This window comes from Brachyhypopomus gauderio, unplaced genomic scaffold (genome assembly GCF_052324685.1).
Source record: "Brachyhypopomus gauderio isolate BG-103 unplaced genomic scaffold, BGAUD_0.2 sc43, whole genome shotgun sequence".
NCBI lineage: Eukaryota > Metazoa > Chordata > Actinopteri > Gymnotiformes > Hypopomidae > Brachyhypopomus > Brachyhypopomus gauderio.
The window spans coordinates 2,472,850-2,500,712 of NW_027506869.1; the positions used below are offsets into that span (position 1 = coordinate 2,472,850).

The 27,863-nt window shown below is 45.4% G+C and overlaps 3 protein-coding genes across 11 annotated transcripts in view; 1 reads left to right on the plus strand and 2 right to left on the minus strand.

Annotated features, from left to right (window-relative positions):
- syne2b (spectrin repeat containing, nuclear envelope 2b) overlaps positions 1-17,012 on the minus strand; it is a 96,853-nt gene extending 79,841 nt beyond the window's left edge. The window contains exons 1-19 of the mRNA XM_076985600.1: positions 16,897-17,012; positions 13,073-13,218; positions 8,184-8,245; positions 7,308-7,403; positions 6,853-6,930; positions 6,643-6,735; positions 5,934-6,136; positions 5,116-5,315; positions 4,818-4,918; positions 4,406-4,495; positions 3,525-3,638; positions 3,094-3,231; positions 2,762-2,926; positions 2,350-2,462; positions 1,842-2,010; positions 1,200-1,296; positions 893-1,092; positions 572-736; positions 149-286 (exon numbers count right to left, since the gene is read on the minus strand). Of these exons, the coding sequence (XP_076841715.1) occupies positions 149-286; positions 572-736; positions 893-1,092; positions 1,200-1,296; positions 1,842-2,010; positions 2,350-2,462; positions 2,762-2,926; positions 3,094-3,231; positions 3,525-3,638; positions 4,406-4,495; positions 4,818-4,918; positions 5,116-5,315; positions 5,934-6,136; positions 6,643-6,735; positions 6,853-6,930; positions 7,308-7,403; positions 8,184-8,245; positions 13,073-13,163 (2,313 nt within the window). The 5' untranslated portion in view covers positions 13,164-13,218; positions 16,897-17,012. The remainder of the gene's footprint in view (positions 1-148; positions 287-571; positions 737-892; positions 1,093-1,199; positions 1,297-1,841; positions 2,011-2,349; positions 2,463-2,761; positions 2,927-3,093; positions 3,232-3,524; positions 3,639-4,405; positions 4,496-4,817; positions 4,919-5,115; positions 5,316-5,933; positions 6,137-6,642; positions 6,736-6,852; positions 6,931-7,307; positions 7,404-8,183; positions 8,246-13,072; positions 13,219-16,896) is intronic.
- gphb5 (glycoprotein hormone subunit beta 5) lies at positions 10,941-20,829 on the plus strand. Of its 8 annotated transcripts, XM_076985571.1 has the most exons (6): positions 10,941-11,080; positions 12,515-12,733; positions 13,080-13,164; positions 17,830-19,286; positions 19,373-19,565; positions 20,529-20,828. In XM_076985571.1, exons 4-6 carry the CDS (start codon positions 19,258-19,260, stop codon positions 20,718-20,720), a joined length of 414 nt encoding a protein of 137 aa, XP_076841686.1. In that variant the 5' UTR covers positions 10,941-11,080; positions 12,515-12,733; positions 13,080-13,164; positions 17,830-19,257; the 3' UTR covers positions 20,721-20,828. The 8 variants fall into 8 exon arrangements, with proteins under 8 accessions (XP_076841686.1, XP_076841684.1, XP_076841689.1 ...); XM_076985569.1 differs by having other exon boundaries at positions 10,941-12,733; XM_076985574.1 differs by lacking the exons at positions 12,515-12,733; positions 13,080-13,164 and having other exon boundaries at positions 19,110-19,286; positions 20,529-20,829.
- A 3,730-nt stretch (positions 20,830-24,559) lies between these two features.
- kcnh5b (potassium voltage-gated channel, subfamily H (eag-related), member 5b) overlaps positions 24,560-27,863 on the minus strand; it is a 36,491-nt gene continuing 33,187 nt past the window's right edge. The window contains exon 10 of one of the 2 annotated variants that reach the window (XM_076985806.1): positions 24,560-26,913. In XM_076985806.1, the coding sequence (XP_076841921.1) occupies positions 25,942-26,913 (972 nt within the window). In that variant the 3' untranslated portion in view covers positions 24,560-25,941. The remainder of the gene's footprint in view (positions 26,914-27,863) is intronic. The other variant, XM_076985805.1, reaches the window with a different exon arrangement.

Sequence of the window (27,863 nt, forward strand, 5' to 3'; positions counted from 1 at the left end):
CCTAATGTACCCTAATCCTAATATATCGTTGCTCTTCCATACCAATGGAAATACATCGTAATGAGTTCAAATGAAGGAAACGTGTACAATATAAAGAGAACAAGGCAGGCACTAATGAAACATAGCAGAAACAAATGGTCACATCTACCTGCAGACGCTTCCTGTATGTGCGAAGTGATCCTGACAAGACATCCACTGGCTCCTTCAGAAGCAGCGTTGCCTCTCTGACCAGACCCTGCAGAATCTGAGGACTGGCCAGACCAACACTCGACTCCTCGACAAGACCCTGAGAGAGGCCATATTAGCAGATCACACTCAGACTTCCCTGTCACTGAGATCTCGTTGTAATGATTTTCATTATTGCTGCTTTACAATAGCCGTGGTGGTCAAGCTAATCTCTCAATGCTAATCTAATTGATTTGTGTATATAGTGGATCATATCTGACAAATGCAAATAAAACAGATTTAAGTGGCTTTAAATGGTTTTGTTACCTTCTCGGAGATTACTGCTGTGACCCAAAGCAAAGTATGAGGGAATGTGCAGAGCATTATGGTTCTAACGGAGACTCACAAACTGGGTCCTCCTGGCAAAGTCGGCCCACAGCAGGTTAATTCGGCAAAGCTCATCAGAGAGTGAGCGGCTAGTGTGCGGATCTGTGATCTCAATCAGGTAGTTTCCAACTTTGTTCAGTTGAGTGTGGCGAGAACTCCACTCCAACATCACGCCCGCTGTCACCTAGGCAACAATCACGTTCAGAAATCAGTTCTCAAAAGCTCAACACTAATTGTGAAAAGACTAAACCAGTTTGTGTGTGTGTGTGTGTGTGTGTGTGTGTGTGTGTGTGTGTGTGTGTGTGTGTGTGTGTGTGTGTGTGTGTGTGTATGTGTGTACTTCGGCCTGTTGTCCGTGTCTGTGCTTCTGCGTCCCCTGCTCCAGCCAGGCGTGTAGGGAGCTGTAAGAGTCGCAGTAGGTGTCCCAGGCTGCCAGCACACGTCCCATAGTCCCTTTCACCATCCTCACGTCCTCCAGGGTCACGGCAGTCTCCGCCTCCAAGTCCTTCACCTGACGGCTCACGTGACTGGAGTCGGCCGCTGGTAGAGAGAAAGCATCATTATTTATCACTTAGTCACTCTAAGGCAGAACACACACACACACATGCACACACACCAACCACACAAACGCATGCATATTTACATACCCAGAGCAGACTTGCTAGTGTATTTGCTGGCTATGTGCTTGAGCTTGTAGAGAGCTCCTTCCAGCAAAGATGGCATCTCCTGCTTATTCACAATTACCTACTCGAATACACACAAACGCATACATACATATAGACGCATACACACACACACAAACACATACACACACACAAACACACGCTGATTACCGTCATGAAGTAAACCCATGAATGTAGGGTACAACCAACTCCACACAATAAATTGCTATTAATATTGCATTATATATTAGTGTAAAATTTGATCAGTTCTTTGTTATGTGCTCTCAAATGTCCACTATATCATCTTGGTTACCTGTTCCTTCCCCCACATAGAGACTGTCTATGAGAACCCCCCCCCCCCCCCCCCCAAAAGACCACGCTTCTCACTTCTGTGTCACCTCTGATGCTTAGATGTGCTACGGGGAGTGTTTGCACGCTCACAGACTGTTGTCCTATCAAGAGACCATATTTGTCAAATCCTTCCATATCTTTTTTTCCTAGCTGTTCTAGGATCGCGGTGCTTTACACTGGGGCACCAGAGGAAAGTATTTTCGTACGTATTTTTGTTGCCTTGTACTTGTGACAATGTGCAATGACAATAAAGCTTCTTTCATATTCTTCACTCACATTCCAGTCCTGCATCAGCACCCGCACAGCCTCTTGGGAAATGTAGGCTCTTTTCCAGGTGCGAAGTTTGAGGTTGAGCTGAGACAGCAGGTCCAGCACCGTGTGCCTGTGTTCCTGGTATTCCAGTTTAATGTCGTGGTACTTAGCACTGACCCGGATGCTAGTGAACCTGGTACCACACATACACACACATACACACACACGTACAAGGGGAAGCCAAACCTTAAAAACATCAACTTCTGGGAAACTTGTCTCTAGTTAATTATCAAATTCAATACCTATCAGTTTTTGGTTCAAAAACTAATCAACTGTTATCCAACTTTGTTGCCAACGATATGAAAAAGCATGCTGTAATCCATTACTATTTAAAGACAGAATCTATAATATTATACAGTTTTGGTGTTACCTATTAAGGTAATAAAGGATTTACATGGAACACAATAATTAGAATTACAAATGATAAACCTATGATTAAATGATCAAAATAATTATAAGGATCACTCCTCACCTTCTCTTCATCTCCTCCAGCTTGTCTGTGGGGACCAGCATCTCACCATAATCATCCATGTTGGGGAAGGTGTGAAACATCTTCACATGCTGGGGCATCTCCTCTAGACATGACTACACACACACACACACACACACACACACACACACACACACACACACACACACACACACACACACACACACAAATACAAAAGACAGGAAAGTAGATGTACTTGATTCCATTCAATTACTTTCAAAAGTAAAAAAAAATTAACCAATATTTTAGAGCTTTCTACAAACACAATTTTAAAATATTTTATCAAAATCGTGAACACCTGATACCCCTAAAGTGTGTAGTGTTTCCTCTCTATCCAGATTTAAGTGGTGAGGTGAGTATTTGCGGCGGGTCTGGGGTTCTGCTGTTCTCACACCTTCAGCAGTGCCTGTTTGTGCCGGGCCTCCTGGGCAGCATGGACGTGGTCATGCGGGTCGTCGTCTCCATCCGCCAAAGCCTCCTCCGCCCTCAGCATCCAGCGGCCCACGGCGTCCAGCGGAGCGGGCAGACTCAGGTCCAGCTCTGCCTTATAGTCACGCAACTACAACCCACACACACGTGACACACATCAGCACGCATACGAACCGCTTCCGTCTACTGGACAGGATTTAGCATTTATGCCCATTAAAACATGCTTTTCAAAGTTCATCATTCATCGTGGTTGTTGAATGACTGCAATAAAACCACAGTGACGTGGCGACCTCTGACCTTTTCGGCGAGAGCGTCCCAGGCACGGCGGAGAGCTTTCTGCTCCTCGCTCAAGCGGGGCGTGCGCTTCATTGCTGTTAGCAACGGCATCACGGGACGACGCTGTTCGTTGAAGGACACCACAAAGGTGTGGAACACCTGCAACGCAATGAATCATGGGACGGGTGAAGTCACACCACAGAAAATGCCACATGTTCACAAAATAAAATCACAATGACCCACAACAGCAGGATAGTTTTGGTGAAATGTGTATATAATACAAAGCATAGCACACTATAAATACTAAAGAAGTGGTCGAAGTGGTGTTTAAGGAATATAGAAAGATAAGATAAAACTTTATTGGTCCCAAAGTAAACTGCAACAAGTCTAACTTCAAAATCCCCTGTCTTGTGAGGCGGTGTTAAATAATGAATCAGACAGGCAGGTCTTACGTGGTATCTCTCAGCATAGCTCTCGCCTTCAGTGGAGTCCCACCCCTCCAGCAGCTCCTGATAGGCCTGCATCAGCCAGCATGTCACTTCCTTTGCCTTCTGATTGACTGAGGTCTACAACAAAAATTACCATACATGCATAATGCATTATGCCATATGAATAAAAACCGACGGCTTTTTTGTATTAAGGTTGAGACAGCGGTCTTGACCGCTTTTCCATTGCACAGAAGGTGCCTCTAGTTGATCTGACCCAGTGATTAGCAGGAATTGCACACAAAACTGCGTAAGTGGTTCAAAACCCTACAAAAGCTCCACCAATTACCAATGTCTTTAGTTCAAACGCTGGAGAATGTGGGGATGTTGTAGAAGGTGAGAATAAAGATGAGTGGGAGTGTTGGAGGGAACACGGTGCCCGCATTTTCATGCTGAAAGTCGTCACGGTAACATGAGCAAAGTGGGAGTGGGAGGGGCAGACAGGAGATCACAGCTGCTCCGAATTCTCTGGCAGCCGAGCCACATGGACCCCCCCCCCACAAAGGTGAGGTGACGGAGGGGGCCTGATGGAAACATACGCACACGAGACTCCTCTCCTACACACACCAACACGTACATGCAAACGCATGCTGGCAAGCGACGACAAGCAACCTTTGGTGGGAACTGTTGTCTTGGCAACGTGCCATTCTGGAACATTACTGACGTTCCGAACCTGTATAATTGATGCTGCGCTCGCCATGCTGAAGAGGACCGGTTCTGGATAAATATGGATCTTAATGCAAAACATCTCCGAGCTCTAACAACTACCGGCTTTTAGTGTCTATAAAAAGGAAGGAAATGGGCATGCATGGAGGGGAAGAAGATGAAGAGCGATGAAGGTGCGGTACCTGTCGGAGTGGAGAGGCAGCGATAGCAGGTGTGAAGTTGGTGGGGAGAGTGACAGGAGACAAGCTCTCAGGAGAAGTGGGATACTGAACCTTTAGACGCAGCAAGGGAGGAACACAATGGCTACAAATGACAGCTTACAGATACAGCAAGAGAACAAAATAACCCACTGCCTTAAAGGAGGTGGGGGGGGGGGGGGGGGGGCAGAGCAAAAGGACAATTTTGAGAAGAAACTGTAAAAGCTTTTTATCATATTAGAGGTGAAAAGAAAGCAGAGCCTGGAATCCAGCCTGGAGTCTGTGAGGGACAGAATGAAGGGTTCTGACTAAAGAATCGTGTGTGTGTGTGTGTGTGTGTGTGTGTGTGTGTGTGTGTGTGTGTGTGTGTGTGTGTGTGTGTGTGTGTGTGTGTTACCTGCATGTCCTCATCAGAAACAGGTGTGTCTTTGGAGTATTGTAGGAACTGAGCCACATATGTCATAATTGACTTTTCATCTGGATCCCTTACATCAACATCTGACACACACACACACACACACACACACACACACACACACACACAAATCAGCTGACTTCCATCTGAGACATTTTGTTTTTCAAGAAACTTTAGGTTTTAAATAGTAATTACGAACTGTAAATGAATACACACCCACACACCCAACCGTGCACGCACACACACACACACACACACACACACACAAACAAACTCTCACCTGCCGGGTCCAGTAATCGGGGTATGTGTAATTCTCTCTCAGCTATCTGGAAGGCCTCTTCCAAGTTCTGTCTGTTGGTTCTGGTTCTGGCTTTGGCCAGATCGACCACATGGGGTCTGAGAGCACAGAGGATGGCCAGGAAGACCACGCCACTCCTCCAACTCGCCTTGAAGTCCTTCACGTTCAGGCTACAGCCGGCCCTGAGACGCCGGCCGGAGGGGACGATGATAAATAAGTGGGTAATTTGTTGAACACTTACAAACAATCCTGCCAGTTTCAGCAGACAAAAAAACAGGCTACTTGAAATTGGGACCATATAGATATTATATATATATATATATATATATATATATATATATATATATATATATATATATATATATATATATATATATATATATATATGATATTATATTATAATATAATAATATAATAAAAAAACAGGCTACTTGAAATTGGGACCATATAGATATATATATATATATATATATATATATATATATATATATATATATATATATATATATATATATATATATATATATATATATATATATGATATTATATTATAATATAATGGTATTTTAAATTATGAAGAGTGTTAATTATGCAAATTTGTCTTTGCTTGGATATATCAAGGACCACAATAAGAAATAAGCTGTTGACTTTTTGCATTATCCTTAATTAAGCTATGATGCAATCTTCCCTTAAGGTCTAGGGTTAGGGTTAAGGTTAGGGTTATATAACTCTCACAGTGCCTCTCATATCATCAGTACATGCCACTGGTTTCTGCAGATCAATGGAGATGTGTCTCTCACTTGTGGCACTGCTCCCTGACCCAGAGCAGCAGGGCTTTCTTGGCGGACATCTTGAAGCGCGCGTGCAGGGGTGAGCCGCGTGGCGATGTCGGACTGCTCCAGGCTCCGCTGCTGCTGCTGGTCGACTGCGTGTCCAAACTGGCCAACGACTCCAGGGACGACTGTCGGGAGCTGAAGGACAGTGTACTCGCCAGCTCCTCGATCTGAACGCGGGGGGGGGCAAAACACGATGGGGGAGCAACGTAACGCCGGTGTTATAACAACTATTTTAGGTCGGTTTAGGCCTGCGCACAGCACGTCTACATCTGCACGTCCATTTCTCACCGGATGAAGCATCATGAAGGTTGATGAGTGGCATCACCCGGTTGAGTTGATCTGCTGGGATGAGTGACTAAACAGCTTCATGATTGTACAGTCCAGCTGCCTCGGGGTCTATGCTAGCAATTTAAATGCCCCGTGTTGCCCCATGTTTGTAAATGCAGTTGTTCTGAGTACTGACTTTTCCTCAAAGACACTCTACCTGGTCACTGATTCAACGGGCACAGGACATGTCTGATATTTTTGCTTGGTCTTTCATGAAGGATTCGTAGTAACTTGCACCAACTCCAACCATAACCTGAATTTTTACAGTTGTTATGTAAGATCTTCTTTATATCTGAACTTGTGTGTAAGTGGTTTCTAGACGTGTACATGATGCCAGCAAACTCACATGGAAGTGCATGATGATGGTCCAGATCAGACCCAGGATGATGGAGGGCTTTCCATCCATGATGTCAGGAACATTGATGTTGACCAGTTTGATCTGCAGAGATGTACAGAGGCCATGATAAGCACACCAAATGCATACACTTCTTTTGCCATAGCAAATAGTCTGGACTAATATGGGTGCAGAGGTCAGGACGTTAAAAGCTTCTCTTACGGACTTCCTCTTGAGAAAGGCGAGGGCTTTCTCAATGTTTGCCCGGTGTTGGAACATCCCTTTGCCTTTTTCCCGGCTCTGAAACAAACCGACATGGCAAATAGATGGGCAACGATGTCAAACAGATACAGCTGCTGTGGAGATAAACCCTAACCCTTATCCTAACCTTACCCATTACCCCAACCACTAAACCTAACACTAACCTAACCCATTACCCCAACCCTAACACTAACCTAACCCTACCCCTAACCCCAACCCTAACCTAACCCAACCCCATCCCCAACTCTATCCTAACCCCAACCCCAATCCCAACTCACATCTCCCTGTTTCATTTCACCTATCCTTACATTTGGCGGATCACCTCATGACCCAGTGGGCAGCTGTGGTCCTGTCTCCAACCTCGATTTCAGCACACTTGTTCCCGATCAGTGCACATGCATCTGGGATGCACTCACCATTCTCTGGCTGCACACGACCTCCAGCAGGTCCAGCAGGCGCGACCCATCTCTGAGATCATTAAACAGGTCCAGCACAGCTACGGGGGGCTTCCTCTGGAACAGAAGGTCATATCACACCCCGCTACAGCATGGAGAACACCCCCACCACTACCTCCGACACTATGTAATAATGGAAATTATATATGTAATGACCTAAATTCATTTTTGTAAATCTGAGAAGACACTTGATAAACAACATAATAAAAGTAACTGTAAATATCAGAAATATAAGAAAGATGTTGTGGACAAAATTTCATCTTCATAAATGGAAAATTCCCTTACAGATGTAAGTGTGTGTGTGTGTGCATGTGTACGTCCATGTGTGTGTGGGCGTGTGGGGCTCAAACTCCTGTTGCTGTCTGTCTGTACGTGAAGCTGCGTTTCAGGAGGTTATATTTACTACCCCCTCCTCCCCTTTCCCCACACAACGCAACGCTGTGACCTTTACCGAGACAGGCAGCAGAAAAAACGTACAACATACTTGCTGTTTAGTGAATATTACAAATGACCGTATGTACAACTCAGTAGAGCAATATTTGATTTGAAAGTGATTCTCCTCAGTTCCTGAGGTCAGTAGAGACTTGTAACAAACTTCTCAAGACACTGCCCAAAAATGTGTAAATGCACAAGATTATTTGTTGATATTAATAAGCTGAGAAAAGTGTAATTCTTATATATATTTATGCTTACAGTCTCCAATAACCTACAACTATTATTAATACTACTACTCGGTTTAATATTTAAACATTCAAACACTTTGCACACTTTTGTCTTGACTGATCCTTTAGCCAAGACAGATGTCCATGCATTTGTGATTTGACCCTTTGACCTCACCTTTGACAACTGAGCGTTCACCCAGTTGGTGAAGGTTCTTTTCTGTATCTGTTCCTGCTCGACTGGGGGAAGAAAACACAGGTACACAGGTCACAACTCAACACAAAAACAGAACACAACACAAAAAGACGAACAGATGAGTTCAACATGAAGGGGGATCAATACGACTACCAGGCTGAAGACATGTGAGTAATGCACAGCTGAGATACTTGGTGATAAATAACATTAACAACAACAACAACAACAACAACAGAGCCATAGGCTCTCATACCTCTCATATCTCATACCCACAGTGCAAGACAGAAATGGCCCTTAACCATTGAGGAAGGTTAGAAATAAAGGTTAGAAATAAATTTAAAAATTTAACTATTTTTGTTCCCTGTTAAAATCTTCATATGTTTTACTATATTTGCGATTTCTGACTTACCTGGAGACAGAAATATTACGTGTAAATGTAAACATTAATGATAATTTGAAATGTTTAAATGTCTTATACCCACTACACTTCATATATAGATTATTGTTTCAACTTATGTGAGAATACATAAAGGTAAAAATTATTATTAACACCTTTACCGGCCTCAACAAACTGCTAATTATCGGTTATCATACGGGACCATTAAATTCTATATAGGTGTATCCCTAGTGCTAAATGTAGCTAAAAGTGAGCACATGGCAAACTCATTTTGCATACACATGATATGACTGCACAAGGTGCTTTTTGCATTTTATAATCACATAAATAATTAAACACTGCTGATGCCTTATGTATGCAATTTATGTAAAACATATTCTACCATAATTTCCCTACAGGACTTTCCCTATAGCACATTGTGTTACTTAGATATTCATAAGATAACAACTTGCTCTTTTTTCAGATTCGATCATGCAATATGAATGTGAATATGGAGAGTATCATCTGCATTATGAACCCAATGCTTTTCCTGTTTTATGGGTGTTTTATAAGCCTTCTTTTAAGCACATACACAGGGCTGTAGTCCACTTTACCATCGTAAAACTCTACAAAGTCATACAAGTCCTGAGCTGAGTGCAGCATCTCTGGTGCACGTTCTTCAGTTTCCATCCTCCTCAAGGTCTCTCGGTTCTCCCCGAGGCTCTTGCGATCCACCTAGCTCCGTCAGCCTTCTCAGAACACACAATCTGATTACCTACAGACCTCACTGGACGGCTCTTTCTAAGGACACGGCAGTAATCCAACCAACTGGTACAGAAACACCAACAAACAGCGAGAATAAAAACACGATTCCTAGTTGCACTGTGGCCCTTTTCTTTGGTGCAGACGTTAAGACCCACCCCTCTATCTCCGTCTCCCTCGCTCTCACTATCTCCTTCACCCTCTCTTTCTAAAAGCATCCCCCACTTCTCTGCTGCTATACGTGTGCACCCTTACTATGAATAAGACTCGGGGAAGCCCATCCCATGACATCATGACCCGTGGACTGAGGACACGTTCTGCAGCAGGTCCTGTCTTCATGGCCTCACCACACCCGGAGAGTCCTCGCCTGTCCACACGCCGCTTCTCCTCAGCCACACAACGGGTCACGGCACCAAGTCGCATGAAATAAGCACCCAAGATTTCTTTGCATTTGTTTAATTTTCCATGTCAGCGTTTTGCCTCAACATCCAAACACAGACACACTGATGTTATCAGGCTATCAGCATTCGCTTCGCAGAGTAACAAAAGGGCTGACGGACAGGCCACCGACCCGTCTCACCAGACCTTCTGGTCAAGTAGGTGCGAGAAGATATCCTCCTCACTATTTAAGGATACAGTTTCCCCTGCCCCTCTGCTGACAGGAACACAGGGCTCCTGTTCGCCTCTTTTAAAAGCCTTGGCCCAAGGACCATGGCCTCATGACATCAAGCAGGCCATGGACCAAATGCCTCATGAGAGTGGGCGGAGAAAAGGACGAAGAAACAGCAAACACGCAGAACCACACAAACGATTGGCCAGGGAGCAGACCTCTGTGTGGACCTCAGCACTAACCATCATGCTAGGATAATGCATGATATATATAAGGCAATTATAGACAGACTGAATATTTAAATACACTGTCATATGGCAATTTACAGAATCTTTGAATTCCATCAAGCACAGGGAACACTCGTCAGATATACGTGAGACTGGCCTGCACATTCTAATTTCCACTTGAGATATTGAGAAATTTAGAATTATTAAAATATTATTAGATATTATATATGCAAAAAGCCAATATCAGGTCTGGATTTCACTCTAGATGTAGCATTTGCATCTGGACTCTTGCTGAAGGGAGTGTCATAAAAATCAGACAGCCATTAATTTGCAAGGATTTCCAACAAAACGCTAAACATGATATGTAAATATGTCCTTACGGTTTCTTGGAAGTCAGGGACTATTAATTCCTCACCCAGTACAGGTGTAAATATCCTCATATGATATTTATGATAACACTAACCTGGCTGTTCCATTTTGAATCCGATCTGCTAGAGGACCAAACCAAAACTGATAAATCATGGCTCTACCCAGTTACTTTCAAATTGAACTCTAAATTATTCAGTTCATTGGTCAGTTTGCAACTCTAATAATAATTTATGCAGTGCACAAATAATTTTTACCCTTTTCTAGTTTTTTTTTTCTACACAATAAACCTACAAAGCTTCTATAGGTCTACAGAACTGTCTGCTGAGTGAGAATGTTATTCATAACAGCTTATAAAACTACAACAGCATGCTTAGCCAGACTAAGAGAGGCACCTAGGGTCCCTTCTACTCCACTAACTCAGTTGAGGTTCCAAACGACAAACCCCATCTGCGCCCCGGCAGGACTGAGCACCTCACCTCGAAACCTCAGTCTTGGCGCTGGAGGCCCTCTGGACTGGGATTTGACCCGCGATGCGGTGCGTGGCTTCAGTTTCCTCTCTTTAAGGAGATATTTGGTGCAAATTAAGTAGAGTGGAGTTGCAGATTTAGCCCTTTGGTCTTACTTCACATGCATTTGGTTGAATTACTGTTTCTGCGGACTCACCCATTTTGCTGTGATCACACGGATCCTCTCCAGTACTCTGATTGTCTTATCTGACGCGCGTAAGGCGAGATCTGCGCAGAGATGTTTTACCAACCTGCCTCATCTTGTATATCCGTCCAGCTCTTACTGCGAAAGCAGAACCGATGGACGCATTCATGCGAATCCACAATGTTCGAACCGTATCCGCCTGTAGACCTTAATCAGAACGCAGCGTCACAGAAAAACGCCCGAGACTGGCGCCCGCACACGGATCCCGCGCTTCAGTTCGAACGGAAGATTCTAGAGCTGTTTCAACAGGGTGCAAGTAATGCCGGTTTCAGTTGCGCACCTACCCCACCTTTAGCTGAACCAGATCAACCTTACACACACACATACACACACACATATTAGCAAGTCCACACAGGTATTAATGCTACAGAATTAGCCCTTAGGGCCCTGTTCAAGTTATACATGAGCTGCTCACTGGAATTATCATTAACACATGACTCAGAAGACACCCTGAATAGGCCTGCAAAATGCTCAACACCTGTTCAATATATTTCATATATTTCTGTCTTCAGATGGAGAGTGTGCTAGTTATTATCTAATAATGCAGTATCTTCTCTGATTAAGACATTGTTGGAAATGTCATATTTGTATACATAGGATGTAGGGGATGAAATTCAGTGGGAAAGTACAGCGAAACTTATTCACAAATTTATGTGACATGACAGAAAGCATGAAATGGCTGTTTGGCAAGTTGTTATACATGGAAGCTTGTAAACAAACACAGAGATTTGTGGTCACAGATAAGTACACCCTCATATACAGTCATGAACATATTAGATGCTGTGATTCAAACAACCTTCAGATTGTAGCCAGGTGGCCAGTGTACACAGAATGGCATCTGCTCTCTCTCTCTCTCTCTCTCTCTCTCTCTCTTTCTCTCTCTCTCTCTCTCTCTCTCTCTCTCTCTCTCTCACACACACACACACACACACACACACACACAGTCAGCTCTAGAGTCTTAAGAGAGATTAAAAAATCAACACAGCCTTTGAAAACACTTGTGATAATCCAAGCATAATGCTATTCTGATTATTTTCAGCTCTAGAAAAAGTCCTGTTTGCAGTGCAATTAGCTTTCACAAACCGCAGACAGAAAACAAAGCTCTGAGGACAATAACCAGACCTGCTTTGAATGTGATATACACCTAGGAGAAAATAATATTTAAGTATGTGTATTAACTAGGTGGTAAGTAGAATAATGTTTTTAAACATAACCCCTGGCACAAGGACAAGAAACTATGAAATAATCCAACCTGCAGGCCGGCTGTGACCAGATCAGAAGGTCATTATACCACCCAGCAGTGGGAGTACGTGACTCGGACTGGGCCAAACAGAGTTTCACCACACCTCCCAGTGTCTCCTAACAGTCACTCACGAACAAACCAACGACTCTTAAAATGCAGATGACTCCATGGCCTCCCATGTCTGACAAATGAATCATCGTCTTGGCGAATAGCATGAGTCCAGTTTCTCACTAGGTAAATGCATTCACAGATCTGCATGGCAAAAGCACAATGCATTCCTTTAAATCTTTTCATTATTCTGAGCTTTGTGCTTTTTGTTGGTTTAGCCCAATGTTTTCAAACGGCTCAGGGGCCAGCTTCATTTAATGCATGCTATGCCCATACCTATTTGGTGTGGTGCACCAAACCTAGAACTCAGTGCTAGACTCATATAGAGAACATGGGTGGATGGATGGGTGGATGGGTGGATGGATGGATGGATGGATGGATGGATGGATGGATGGATGGATGGATGGATGGGTGGATGAATGGGTGGATGAATGGATGGATGACTAATCAGAACTGTGCACTGACCTTGAAGGAGGATGTGCACATTGTCGATGTCCAGTGGGAGGGTACCGCTCTCCACCAGAGGCTCTGAAGATGCTACTCTCTCCATGTCCATGGTGAGCCCGTGGGGGACAACTGTGCCGAGGACTCCACTAACACATGGTCCTAATCTGAAGAGACAAAGACAAAAAGTCCATAGGGACATTCTCCAAGGTTCCTACGGTTAAAGATTAATTAATCTAAGGAAACAATATCACTATCAGCAAGTACAGGCAAGTAAATATGTCTGAATCCCACCATGACGAGACTGGAACACACAGACTTTGAAGACAGAACTGTTGAACAAGTTCTTAATCTGTCACACTGAGAGAGGTCCTTTTAGCACACAGCTCTGGACACATTTGGCATTAGCAGACGTTTTCCACCCTCAGACTTTTCAGTTTAGCAGGGGAACAGGTCATGTACCAAACACGACACCTCGCTTAAGACAGGTCTGTGTGGCAACCACATTTGTAATGCTTTGACTTTGCGTGACAGGTTAGTGAACATGCGTCTGGTGTGTGGACTCTGAAACACGCTGCTCTCAGGAGAGTTGGAGTCAGAGTTTGCATCACAACAACACGAGGATGCTGGGAAACACCAACCGCCCCTCCACCGTCTCCACCCACGCCCCTTTAGCCTGCACCGTCTCCACCCACGCCCCTTTAGCCTGCACCGTCTCCACCCACGCCCCTTTAGCCTGCACCATCTCCACCCACGCCCCTTTAGCCTGCACCATCTCCACCCACGCCCCTTTAGCCTGCACCATCTCCACCCACGCCCCTTTAGCCTGCACCATCTCCACCCACGCCCCTTTAGCCTGCACCGTCTCCACCCACGCCCCTTTAGCCTGCACCGTCTCCACCCACGCCCCTTTAGCCTGCACAATCTCCACCCACGCCCCTTTAGCCTGCACCATCTCCACCCATGCCCCTTTAGCTATTACATCATCTCCACCCACGCCCCTTTAGCCTGCACAATCTCCACCCACGCCCCTTTAGCCTGCACCATCTCCACCCATGCCCCTTTAGCTATTACATCATCTCCACCCACGCCCCTTTAGCCTGCACCATCTCCACCCACGCCCCTTTAGCCTGCACCGTCTCCACCCATGCCCCTTTAGCCTGCACCATCTCCACCCATGCCCCTTTAGCCTGCACAATCTCCACCCATGCCCCTTTAGCCTGCACCATCTCCACCCATGCCCCTTTAGCCTGCACCATCTCCACCCATGCCCCTTTAGCCTGCACCGTCTCCACCCATGCCCCTTTAGCCTGCACAATCTCCACCCACGCCCCTTTAGCCTGCACCATCTCCACCCATGCCCCTTTAGCTATTACATCATCTCCACACATGCCCCTTTAGCTATTACACCATCTCCACCCATGCCCCTTTAGCCTACACCACCTCCACCCTTTAGCTATTATACCACGTGCGGGCAGAGTAACTTGGCTGTTTTTTTTTTCAGAACACAAATCATTTATTCTTAAAGCGTTCTAGAATGGGCTTTCATCTAAAAGAACGCGCTGTATGTACTAAACAGGAAAATTACTTTTTGCCTCCAAGATTATTTCAGTGCTCAAGCAGGATTGTCATTACAGGAATATATAGGAAATGGTCAAAGATTACAGCAGAAAATTGCACCAGAAATAATTTAAACAAAAATATAACAAATGATGAGAATAACTTGTGAAAAAGCACCCAGAGCTGTGATTATATGGCGTGTCTGTGCAGTTTAAATGTCACTCATCAGTGACAACACAGCTGTTTGGAAGGATCCTGGAGCACCAGAAAAGTTTGATTAATTGCCAGAGAACTTCTGATTCTGGTCTCTAAGCAACAATAGTGTACTGGGACTTTGCACCATTGAATTTCCAAACTGTTCTGGAAAGAGAACACAGGAGCTGCATTCTAGAACGTGCTCCTGGAAATCCATAGAACCGTCATGACAGCAATTTACGCCATCTTTAACGCCGACTTTCTTATAGTTTAATGTTTTAGAATAAAAACAGGAATATATATATTTTTTCTGTTACCTCAACCATGTGATTAAACAGACATCATCTTCAGAAATCAGCTTTTACAGTGAATTCAGACACACAGACATACACACTGATGAATCATCACATGAATGTCCTGTGTTGAAAAGAGGTGACAATCAGAGAGAGTCGAAGCCCGAGGGAGCACTGACTGGTTATTCTGCCCTTCAGTCAATATACCCCTTCCAGAAGCAGTCAGGGCTGAGGCCGTGAACTGTGTCTCATCATTCAGAACGAAGGCACACTATAGACTATTACACAGAACTTGGTCAGCAACAGCGCCCTCTGTTGGTCAAACTGCAACACAAGTAAGGCACACAACTTGAATGGTCAAATGCCACTTCTGTATGGAGGTGAAGTGATATTATAACACCATCACACACACACACAGACCTGACTTTAGGTGGTGTAACAAGGTATAAGAAAATGCAAGAGTAATGAAATTTATAAACAGGTGAAACAAGTATGTTCACTGCGGTTAAAAAGCATGAAAGGAAACAGCCAAAGGAAAATTTTTTTATCTGAGCTGGCAGCCCAACAATGGCGGCTTGAAGGAGATACGCCTTTTGTGTGTACACACACACACATGCTCGCGCACAAACACGCATGCATACACACCCACATGTAATGGCGGCTTGAAGGAGACACGCCTTTGTGCAGAGCTTCCAACAAGGTGACCACCCAAACAGCCATGGCATCTAACACATCCAGCACACATTAGATCCGCTGCACTATCTAACAAAGCTGTGACATGCACTCACTCTCTCTCTCACACACACACACACACACACACACACACACACACACACACACAAAAAGGGAACTTCTTTTTCCAGAAGTCAGGTTGTCTCCATTCTATGGCACCACCAAAACGGAATCCACCGTGAATTTGTGGGTGAATTATTGAAATAATAAGTGTAGTCAGTCATTTACATTTACATTTTTACATTTACGGCATTTAGCAGACGCTCTTACCCAGAGCGACTTACAAAGTGCTTTGCTTCTGATCGCAGTGATCACAGTCACTGAGGGATTGTCGCCAAGCACCACCAAACATTAACATTTCTGCCAGAAACTAGCCAGTACTGTTCGCAGAGGGAAACATCTTTTTTTCCACTTATAACTCTGCTCATGGAGACTGTAGATGTGTATATACTACTTGAATGCCTGTTTTTGGTAATTAATTACGTCATCTCAAACGTCAATCGCCAAGCATCGTATTCAAGCGTGAATACGGTAACAAGAGGCTGTTATCTACAAGTTCTTAATCTGAAGGCTTATAGTGTAGAGACAGAAACCCCGGACACGTATCTGTGGTTTAGGAACATCGGCGCGCCCTCTGACACGAGGAATGTCAGAACAGCGCGAGCGCAGCGTCGCTGTCGCGCGACCCGCGGGCCTAAAATAGCGCACCAGCACGTGATATGGGTTCAAGTGAAATTTAAAGTTACAAAAAGAGTGTTTGACTGAAATCTTGTACTTAACACTGCGAGTTACCGAAACAAGTATGTTGCTAATGTTTAGGGAGAAAAAACATGACTCCGTATATCAACATCTGACATGATCTTAGGGCCCAGTGTCATTTGACTCAATGTCAAAGTGAATATAAAGATCAAACTATAACGAACTCTGGAAAATTATAACGCAAAATGCCAAAAGTGCATAATTCAGAAACCAAGGTCCTCAAGAGGTTACATTCTTCCAATTGCATCTTACATCTGTGCATTACGTATAAAGCAATCTCTAAAGTCTACAAGATGATCTACTCACATGCTGGGTGAAGTCAAAGTCTCCACCAAAGTTTCCAATTTCGAAATATGTTCTAAATGCGTAAACAACAGTACAGATAATAAACATTTATTAGTTTAGAGGTAATTTAACTAGGAGGGGAGACGTGGTCGGCGCGATGAACCCTCCCACACAGAGCCCATAGGCGCGGGCGTCCCGACAGATTTTGGGGCAAAGCGCACGAGTGAGTGAAACCCGAAGCGGGCTTTTTAACGGCGAGCACCGAGGTCTCTAAATATAGAGTCGAGGACAGCCAGCATTTCGAGCGGCCAGCATTTGACCCTCTACCTGTAGTGTTGGAGCAATAGTGTACAAGAGAGTGCACCTCTCCACAGGTAAATGATACAAGACTTTAATCATGACTTTAAACTTCTCGCCAGTCCTTATCGGGGCGTGAAGATATAACGACTTGGTGACAGGTCAGGGTGCGGATTTTCTCTGGACAAATATGAGTTACCGACATGGCCACTAGAGGTCACTGTAACATCGTGATAAACCTTTTAAACGTTTTACTTGACTCGGGATGAAGCGTTGCACAGTTTAAATATCTCCCTACTCTAACGCAACATACTCTAGGTCATAGTAATGCTCCAGGATATATATGAATAAGATTACCAGGAGTAACTCTACTGCGCTGTTGTCTACTGTAGTTAAAGATGTAGAGGTTGTCAAAATTGTATGTGCACATTTCCAAAGGAACGACATTTTGGACAGAGGTCCTTTATCAGATGTGCAAGTAAAGTACTTGGGACGCTGTTCACAGGTCAAATCAGTTTATTATTATTTTTTATAACTTTGTGTTTATATTTATTAACAGATGTGACACTATAGTGATCACGAGTGTGTGTGTGTGTGTGTGTGTGTGTGTGTGTGTGTGTGTGTGTGTGTGTGTGTGTGTGTGTTCTCACTGCACAGGTAAATGCGGAGGACAAATTTCGTTTGGGGTGAAAACAGTTGACAAATATGGCACATTTGTGTCACACTGCTATAAGTGTATTAGGAGTTGGGAGCAGTCCAGTCCAAACATAACAGCTAACAGCATTCCTATGGTCAGAAGCGAATGTACGTGTCTTTACAACGTTTTTACGATCTCCTGTCTTTTTCCCCTCTACTGTCTTGATTCAGGGAGTCCACCCTGGCCTCAGACTTTTGATGTTGGCAGACAAATGATGTGGTCTTGTGCTGTTTCTTATTCACAACATGATGTGGTCTTGTGCTGTTTCTTATTCACAACATGATGTGGTCCTGTGCTGTTGTAGCGTATCCCCTTCTGCGCACTACGATTGTACATGTTGACTATTTGAGACATAGCACAGACCAGTCTGGTCAGTGACCTCTGACCTGTCTCATCAACAAGCCTTTTTTGGTTGGCCTGTTGTATATTGTTCTCTGTAAATTCCATTGTTGTGTGTATTGTTCTTGGTAAACTCTGCTGCTGCGTGTTTTGTACATTACTGTGATTGGTTAATTGAATAATTACTCTGCATTACTCTGATGATTGGTTGATTGAATAATTACATGAACCAGCTTACACACAGGGTTTTTATTCAGTCTGACTGCAGAGGGCAGATGATATCAAAAGCTGTGTACATTTCATCCAACTCAAACACCATGGGGTCAGCACTCATTTGGTTTGGATCTAATAAAGTTTCTGGATCATTTGACAGTCCTTTGACTGAAAGGGATGATCAGTCATAGTGCCTTTGACCCTACAGGCAAGTCCAGACTGACTTTAGACGTGCAGCTCGAGCACCAGAGACGTCCATCGCACAATTACTCCGCCATGCATGTGTGAGTGCGCCGCCTTCCTGCGTGCACAGCCTTGTCAGAGAGGGTGATGGCACGGACGGTGGGATTATCGCCCGCTCTTTTCTTTTCCGTTTGCTTAAGTCGGAACAATAAAGCTTCCTGTTTCATGAGGGCTGGGGTAGCTAGGCAGCACAGACAGACGGGGGAGACAGCAGGGCGGAGGGCGAACGGTGATGCTCCGGAACGGTGCTCGGGTGGGGACGCTGGCTCAGGGATGGTGCTCGGGTGGGGTCTGTTTGGGGTTTGTTTGGGGTGCGAAGGGCGGGTGAGTTTCAGATAAATAGCAGCGCCACCGAGATCTGAAGTCTGCCTCAGTAGAAGGTGCATTGGAATAGCTGGTTCTCCTGCTGAAGAAGAAACAAGCCGTCTGGTTCATCTTCTAAAAGATCCAGAGGGTGCTGTGTTCCTGCCTGGACCAGACGTACAACTCTGTGATTGACCCCCATACAGAAGTCTCCTCCTAAACTGACAGATTGGAAAGACGACCAGAGTGGAAACGTTAACAGAAGCGTTCTGCTGTGATCCAAAATATCAATGGCCTTCTGGGGGTTGCATGTGTCACGGTACGACAGCTGATATTTCTATTCTAAGCTATTTCCATTCATTACTGTGCAGAACTCTGCAGTTCATTTCTATGTCCGTCTGGTAGATTCTCTCTCTTTTCCCTGTGTGGGGTGGCGTGGACTGTTTGGCTGTGTGCCGGCGGTGGGGCTTCTGGAGTCGACCTGCGGAGTTTCACCGGCTGCGCAGTGAGAGAGTTCAGCTTCACAGCCCGGAAACCAGGCTGCAAGGGCCTGCACATCACCACTGATGCCTGCTGGGGGCGCTGTGAGACCTGGGAGGTGAGGAACTATCGGCTCAGCCATCTCACACACACACACACGGTTCTTGGTGACCCTCCAGGGGTTGTTGGTCACTTTCCAGTGGTTGATATTGTGATACAGTAGCCTTCATCCAAATGCATTATGGCAGATTGGATCAATTACCCAAACACACGTGTAACTGTTGCAGACTTATTAGATAATTTCTTGTTGCATAAAACAAATGTAAAATCTAGAACCAGATTAGTGACATGAACTGCACACCAACCTGTGACACTCTGAAAGCAGCATAGTGGGATTTTGTAAAGCAGTTAATCTAGAATCATCACAAGTTGTTGGTTACTGGAATCTTTAGATAAAATACTAATGCAGTTTTAATCAGTCTGTACTAATGCTGTATTAAACAGTCCACCATACAGATATAATAAACATGCTCTCTTTGAACTGAGAATGTCTGGAGTAAGCCAAACTAGATGTAATGTAGACAAAGTTAGACAAAAAAGTGTTAGCTAATTAAGCCAACACATCAGGGCTAAATAAAAAAAATAGTTTGTTAGTTCTTATTCTTTGAAATCTCTTATTTGCCATATCTGATGTTTGTGATGTAAAAATAATCTGGCAACATAGCTCTTAAAAGTACAATCTGTGCTTCTGAATTATTGATGGCATTTGATTTACTGTAGCACGCTCAAAATATCAGCCTGTGTTGGGGGCTTATAGACTTTTAAAGTGGTCAAAAGGTAGGCTAATAAAACATTAAACAAAAGCCGATTTTAAATTAAGCCACCTTAAATTTTCACAAAAACAAAAAAATATCGGAATAGTCCAATTCAATATTTTGCTGACAGTATTAACTGAAAATAATAGGCTACTTGGAAATCAATCATCAAAATATTTTTTAAAAACTACAACATTGATAAACATAAATATGAGGTTTTTCCCAACATGATATTGGCTGTTCCTCGGACCCGTCTATCTCGGTAGAAGCCGGTCCTGGACCCGCCCTTCATCGAGTCGCATCAGCAGGTGTGCACCTACAACGAGACGCAGGTGGTGACGGTGGAGCTGCCGAACTGTGCGGAGGGCGTGGACCCGCGGTACAGCTACCCGGTCGCGCTCCGCTGCGACTGTGGGCTGTGTGCCACCACGTCCACCGAGTGCATCACCTCCGCGTGATGGCACTGTGTCCACGACCTTCAACTTACCACGTTTAACATTAAAGTTTCGTTTATTTTGTGTCTTCTGTTTTTCTTTTATGATAAAGAAGCGATAATTAACACATCTTGAAACAATAAAAATTTGGAATCATGACCTCTGTTTCTCACATGCCTGTGTATTTCCTGTATATCAGTTTTAATCAGGGAGCACGTTGTTGTCACGCAAGTTCCAGATAAGAGCATGCCAACAGTGCAGTAAATGTTAATGCTATAATGATCTCATTACAAAAGAGATCATGATTAATATTAGTACAGCAGAAATTAACTTTGATAATTTAGGTATTGAGTCTTTAATATAACACCAATATGATACAGAAAAATGTAGGTGTTAAGACTATAAAGTCTAAAATTATGTAATCATTTCTGACTGCTGTCTTTGTGTGGGTCTTTATTTTGCATACACTGTGTTTGTGTGTATGAAACACACACAGTATATTAAGATGGGCGAAGAAGCATAGATGTGCTCTGAATAATTTTTAAATCCTCAGTAGATAAGTGTTTTTCTGTATTAAGCAAAACTAAGTCATCCAAGGCACATGTGTACACACACACACACACACACACACACACTATTTCATACCTTGCGGGACATGGGGGTCATGTCTGTATATGTAACACTTTCTGAGCCTTTCTGTTCTTAAGAATGTTCATATGCTTTCTTGCTCCTTCACCTTTCCCACTGGCGTCTGGGACTCTGAACTTACATAGCAAAGTGTTTTTACTGTTATTAATTACCCACTCTGTGTATCTACCATATCTAAAGACATTGGACGTGAGACATGTAAGGCCCAAAAGAAGTTTCTTCACCTCATGGTTCTTTTGGTTCCTCAGGGTAATATTGGTGAAGGCTGACGCCTGTCTTTGTGGAGCGGTTTCTCCAAACGCCACATCACATTAACATTAGTCGGCTGGTCCTCAAACACACATACAGCCTTCGTATAATTAAGAAAATGATCCTCTCTGTAAAAGCATTTCCATGCAATTAGCCATTATATAAAGTTCTATGTGTGTGCTGTGGCTTGCATACTGCAGGATACACACCGATGGCAGTGATCACTGTGTGAAGATGAAATACATCATATATGTTCCTTTCCATGACTCAAAGCATTTTAAAAAGAAATCTCTGAGAGTTTTCTGAAGATTCGGAAAGTCTGAACAGTGCCTGTATGATCTGATAGCCCAGGGTTTTTGTATTTGTTTTTGTTGACGAGATAACTTCTCTTTCGATTACTAAATGACCAATGAATCTGCAGTAGCTGCCGCCTCTGGCATGAGGGAGGAGTCATGGACACAGGCCCCACCCACAGGCCTTTTCTCTTTTGGATGCTGATTATGTGGTGATTAAAGCAGCGGCCACACCCAACTCCGGAGGTCCGGAGGGGATTCTGACTTCAGAGGGCGGATACTTAGAAAGACGGCATTTTTAGCCGTGTCATAACTCGCTAGGTCACAGTTGGTAGTTCGACATGTCTTAAAATCTCAAAGAACGACTTCACCTCTGGCTTGTTTCTCTGTAAGGGCTCTTTTTTTGCAAAATCAGATATTTTGAGTAGCTTATCTGAAGCAACCGAAAACACAAGTAATATCCAGATTTAGCAGCTGACTGATCACAAGTTGGAAACATTGTGAATAACTCAGGTGCAGTATGTTCAGTGTTGCTTTTACAAACTTGAATCATGTTCACTAAGTCACACTGCAAAGCCACAGTCTGCTCCAGGAACTTCAAAGCTGATGTTGACTTCAACTTTATTATAAACCAGGAACAGCTACTTTTCCTGCGGAAATCCTTCCGTACTAAACTCTTAATGAGATGAAGTAAAGGTTGCTGGAAGGAACATCAGACAGAAGACCCGTGTGTCGTGAGAGCTGAAAGGGGTATACACAAGAAACACCACCACGATCACGTCTCAAGAACTTTTTGAAGAAAAAAATGAATTTGCCTTCTAGTTGAGACAAAACAACTTGATATCTTACAGTATATCTAAAAAAAGATGAACCATGAAAATAGCACTACGGTGAGCATGTGGTGTCAGATTGGATGAGATTATGTAACTGCAGTAAGACAAAAGGTTATTCTCAGAATATCACCTGAGGAATGGGCATCATGACAAGAATACACTGCTGCTGCCTTGGTCGTTGGGCAGCAGACGGCACACTGCGCAGGTTCTCTCTGGGTGGCAAGAACGTCTGTGCCTGGTACGTAAGCTCTGGGATCGACTGCTCCAGTCTGGGCATGACTGCTCTTGCGTTTCATCTTCTACGTCTCTGCTGAAGACGTTCGTCTCACCACACGTGATTCGCGTTTTTCTGTCCGACTCTGCGTTCCTCACTCTGCATTCCATCTTTGAGTCTTGGTTCCTCTTGATGTTGCCTCCTAACACATTTCCTCACCGATGCCAGATTTGCAGAGCCTTCTGGGGACTCGGTCCTGGCCATCTGTGAAGCTACTTTGTGACTTCGTAATGCTTGTTGTGAAAAGCGATTTAAAAATACATTTGGATTGATCTTTTGTAGAATCCTTTATAAAGTGACCTTAGATGTCAGAAAGGTGCTAGAAAAATGTAAAACAAAGTGTAATGATGATGAATGATGATAGTATCATGATTCACATCTCACTAGACAGTGTAGTGCGTTGTCACAGTCACAACCTCAAAAATGGCAACATCACTTAAAAGCTTACTGGTAACATTAGATTCACTGTGTCCCCAAGGATATGGGGGCCTGCCTCATCAGGTCAAAGGGTGAAAGCCCTCGGAGAATATCAGCACACATCTCCTTTCCCGTGGGAGAGAGATCCATACCACCAGGATGGGAATATCGGCTGAGGGCCGAACACCAAACACTCGGGCTTGGGTGGACGGGTTGAATATCTGCACAAGAATGTAAACAGAGCCGTAGGAGAAATATAGAGAGAGGGAGGGAGGGAGTAAACAGAAGAGACAGGAAAAAGAAGATAAAAGGATGAGGACAGAGAGAGAGAGAAAATAGATGGACAGAGTACAGTCAGAGGACAAATGGATATAGAAAGGGAGAGGGAGAGAGAGAGGGGGGGGAGAGGGAGAGAGAGCATTTGAAACTGTTGGCAGACTCAGCAGTACTGAACATCGTCCTTTATTTCAACCTGAGAAAGGGATGTGAAGAGAGCAAGAAGGATGAGAATTAGGAGGTGAAGTTAGAAAGGCTGTGATTCCAGGGAGGCCCGAGGTGTAGCTGTGACCCCGCGGTGTAGCTGTGACCCCGAGGTGTAGCTGTGACCCCGAGGTGTAGCTGTGACCTTGCGGTGTAGCTGTGACCCCGCGGTGTAGCTGTGACCCCGCGGTGTAGCTGTGACCCGCTGTGTAGCTGTGACCCCGCGGTGTAGCTGTGACCCCGCGGTGTAGCTGTGACCCCGAGGTGTAGCTGTGACCCCGAGGTGTAGCTGTGACCCCGCGGTGTAGCTGTGACCCCGAGGTGTAGCTGTGACCCCGCGGTGTAGCTGTGACCCCGCGGTGTAGCTGTGACCCCGCGGTGTAGCTGTGACCCCGAGGTGTAGCTGTGACCCCGAGGTGTAGCTGTGACCCTGCGGTGTAGCTGTGACCCCGAGGTGTAGCTGTGACCCCGAGGTGTAGCTGTGACCCCGCGGTGTAGCTGTGACCCCGCGGCGTAGCTGTGACCCCGAGGTGTAATTGTGACCTTGCGGTGTAGCTGTGACCCCGCGGTGTAGCTGTGACCCCGAGGTGTAGCTGTGACCCCGCGGTGTAGCTGTGACCCCGCGGTGTAGCTGTGACCCCGAGGTGTAGCTGTGACCCGCGGTGTAGCTGTGACCCTGCGGTGTAGCTGTGTCCCCGAGGTGTAGCTGTGACCCCGCGGTGTAGCTGTGACCCCGAGGTGTAGCTGTGACCCCGAGGTGTAGCTGTGACCCGCGGTGTAGCTGTGACCCTGAGGTGTAGCTGTGACCCCGCGGTGTAGCTGTGACCCCGAGGTGTAGCTGTGACCCCGAGGTGTAGGACAGCAATAACACTGGTTTCTGATGCTTAACTGCGCCACCTCTTGGAGAACTGCAGTCATCGCAGTCTCAAGGCCCAGTAGGAGAGCGAGGCCATCTTCTGCAGACCCTCTGGAGACCAGCGTATAGCTCCCACCTTCACAAACATCTGGTCTAATTTCTGCTTTTTGTAGCCCTTACAGCCACGTTTGAGAGACATAGGCAGGCAGTTTGATTTGAGTACTGTAACCAGCTGGGATTAAACCTTCATATTGCTAAACATACCTACCAGATGGGTCTTTGCAAACACAAATCTCATTTATTAATAATTCTGACCTTAAAACTTTTTAAAGCTTTATCTTCCAAATATAAAATAATTAATTGAATTATATTGCAAATGTTGGTAAATGTTGGTGAAATCCACTTACCAAGAGGCTAATGTTTTTGTGTGTGTATTCTAGTAGGAATGCATTTTCTTTTTATAATTGCAGTTTTTAATCAAACCCTGCTCCATATTTTGTATAGTTATCAGCCAATGTTGGTAATTATATAAATATCACTAGTCTTTTCCTAACTTACATGCAGTCAATTGAATAATATACAGGTATTTAAATATCATTCAAACATTAACATAAATATTACAGACATCAGGATATATATCTTTGGCAAGCCAGAACCCAGCTGGACATGCAGATTAGTTCTGAAAACATAAGTCAGAAAATAACTGCCCCGTTTTAAGGGGAAAGTGATATATGTGCAAAAAGTGTTTAGCCGAGTTCCACAGGCTGATTCCAGCAGATTTTGGGAACTAGCGTGACCCACAGAGAGGACCGTGGAGGTGGGACATGGAGGTGGGACATGGAGGGGTATCTTCCCCCAGGCAGTGCGCAGTCCTACACGTCTTTCTGCCAAAGCTTCCTGCAGCCAAACTGTATTAGTGAAGCGGCAAGTTTTGACAGGACATTCAGGGTTCAGTAGAACTGACATGTGCAGTAGACCACAACTTCAAGAGTACTGCAGCAATAGGGGGCAGTAGCGTGACATCAATTACACTGAACATTTCGAAAAGGAAAGAACAAGTGTTAATCTCCTAATGGAAATGAAACAAACCGTCTGATACTTCACATGGTTTGGGGGTTTGGTGTAGTGCGATTGGTTTGAGATTTTGAGGCTTGATGTAACGTGGTGGGTTCAATGTTTTGCTTTTTCTTGTGCCTCAGGCTGACATTTGGTCCTTGTCTGAATCAGGACTGCCTGGCGTGTGTATGCTGATGACGTCCTGCGAGTCGAGTCTCGCTCTGGGCGTTTTGGGTGAGGAGGGGCAGCCCTTCTCCGTCAGAATCCAGAGTATCTGTCCCATCCGTTCCTCCAGCACAGCCATCCTGACGCTCAAAGCCTGGATCTCTCCACGGAGCTCCAGCCGTGCCTCCTGAAGCGTGGCCTGAACCGAGCCCTCACTGGGCCCGGGGCTCGGCAGCTCCCCGACGTAGTCCAGCCTCTGGTCGCTGTGTGTTAACCCACTGTCCCACGAGTCCGTTTTATGGAGAGAGCTTTTTCTGGGAGCGGAGACCTCGATGACCCCTTCTATCTGAACTTTGACCTCATGCGAGAGGCGTTCCATGGACGCTGCTTTGATCACATTGTTCAGTGATTCTCTCCTGTCCCCCTCCGGTGGAGATGAACCTGGAATGGCCGTGTTGTTCTTCAGCCTGGCCCAGCCGCGGGTGTTCCCGGGCGGTTTGACCCGCGCCGCGTTGCTGACCTTCAGACGGGTGGAACTCGCCCCCTGATCGCCCGCGGGCAACCTCGTCTCTGCCGCTTCACAGTTGTTGCGCTTGGCCAGGTCGCCCGCTCTGGAGAAGCACCGGGGGTTCTGCACAGGCGTGGCCTGGGAGACCGTCACCACGCCCTCACAGGTGCCATTTTGTGCCGCCAGGAGCTCCACGCCCGCCCCCTGCTGGTGCCTCGAGGCGGTGCGGCCGAGTGGGCGCCCGTGCGGGTGGTGCCGGCTCTTCTCCGGGTCCAGGTGGCCCGATGCCTCCTGGTGGCGCTGTTCCCTCTGCTGTTTGAACCTCTGGAAGAGCTTCCGCACCGGGTGGTCCACGGGGAGAGACAGCGGGACCTCGTTCTTCGATCGTAGACGCTCCTCTTCCTCCTTCTTCACGTCGCTGATTTTGCGGAAGATTATCTTGAAGAGAGGAAACACATGAGCAGATGACTTAAAAAATACTGGCCAAGGTCTTCTGTGGTGAAAACAGAATGTGAATTTATTTAATGTAAACACTATATATTAAGTGGCATTGTGAGAAGAACACGCACAAAAGATGTTAACAGTAGGCATGTCTCAGCTGGCACAGGTGGTGTGTCCACATATGTCCAGGTCTATCCAAGTCTGTCCACGTTTGTCCAAGTCAGTTCACATCTGACCACGTCTTTCCAGGTTTGTCCAGGTCTGTCCAAGTCTGTGCAGGTCTGTCCACATCCATCCAAGTCTGTCCACATCCATGTCTGTGCAGGTCTGTCCAATTCTGTCCATGTCAGTGCAGGTCTGTCCAAGTCTGTGCAGGTCTATCCACGTCTGTCCATGTCAGTGCAGGTCTGTCCATGTCAGTGCAGGTCTGTCCACTTCTGTCCATGTCAGTGCAGGTCTGTCCACTTCTGTCCATGTCAGTGCAGGCCTGTCCATGTTTGTGCAGGTCTGTCCATGTCAGTGCAGGTCTGTCCCTCTGAGCTCCATCCTGCTGCTCTCTCCCCCTCCGCTTCTGATGGTCCATCCTGACTCTCACACACCCATGTTGCCCCTCCTCCTGCCCCACCCATATCTCCTCTCATACCCCTCAGAAATATTAATCACATCCTTTAAATCGGCCACCTGCTTCAGAGATGTGTAGCTGCAGACAGGCCACAGACATCGGGCAGGACAGAGAGCACAGTAGAACACTCAGGCGCGTGAGAACGATCTAATCCAGGAGAGACCGGCTTTGGTCCTGGAGAGATACCACCCTGCAGAGCTTAACTCCAACTCTCATCTGACACACCTGATCCAGGTAACTCGGTATCTCAGAGCAGAAGAGGCCAGGAACCCTGCCTCATCCAATCACTCTCATACACCCAGCCCTATTAGAGCAGAGCGCTGGA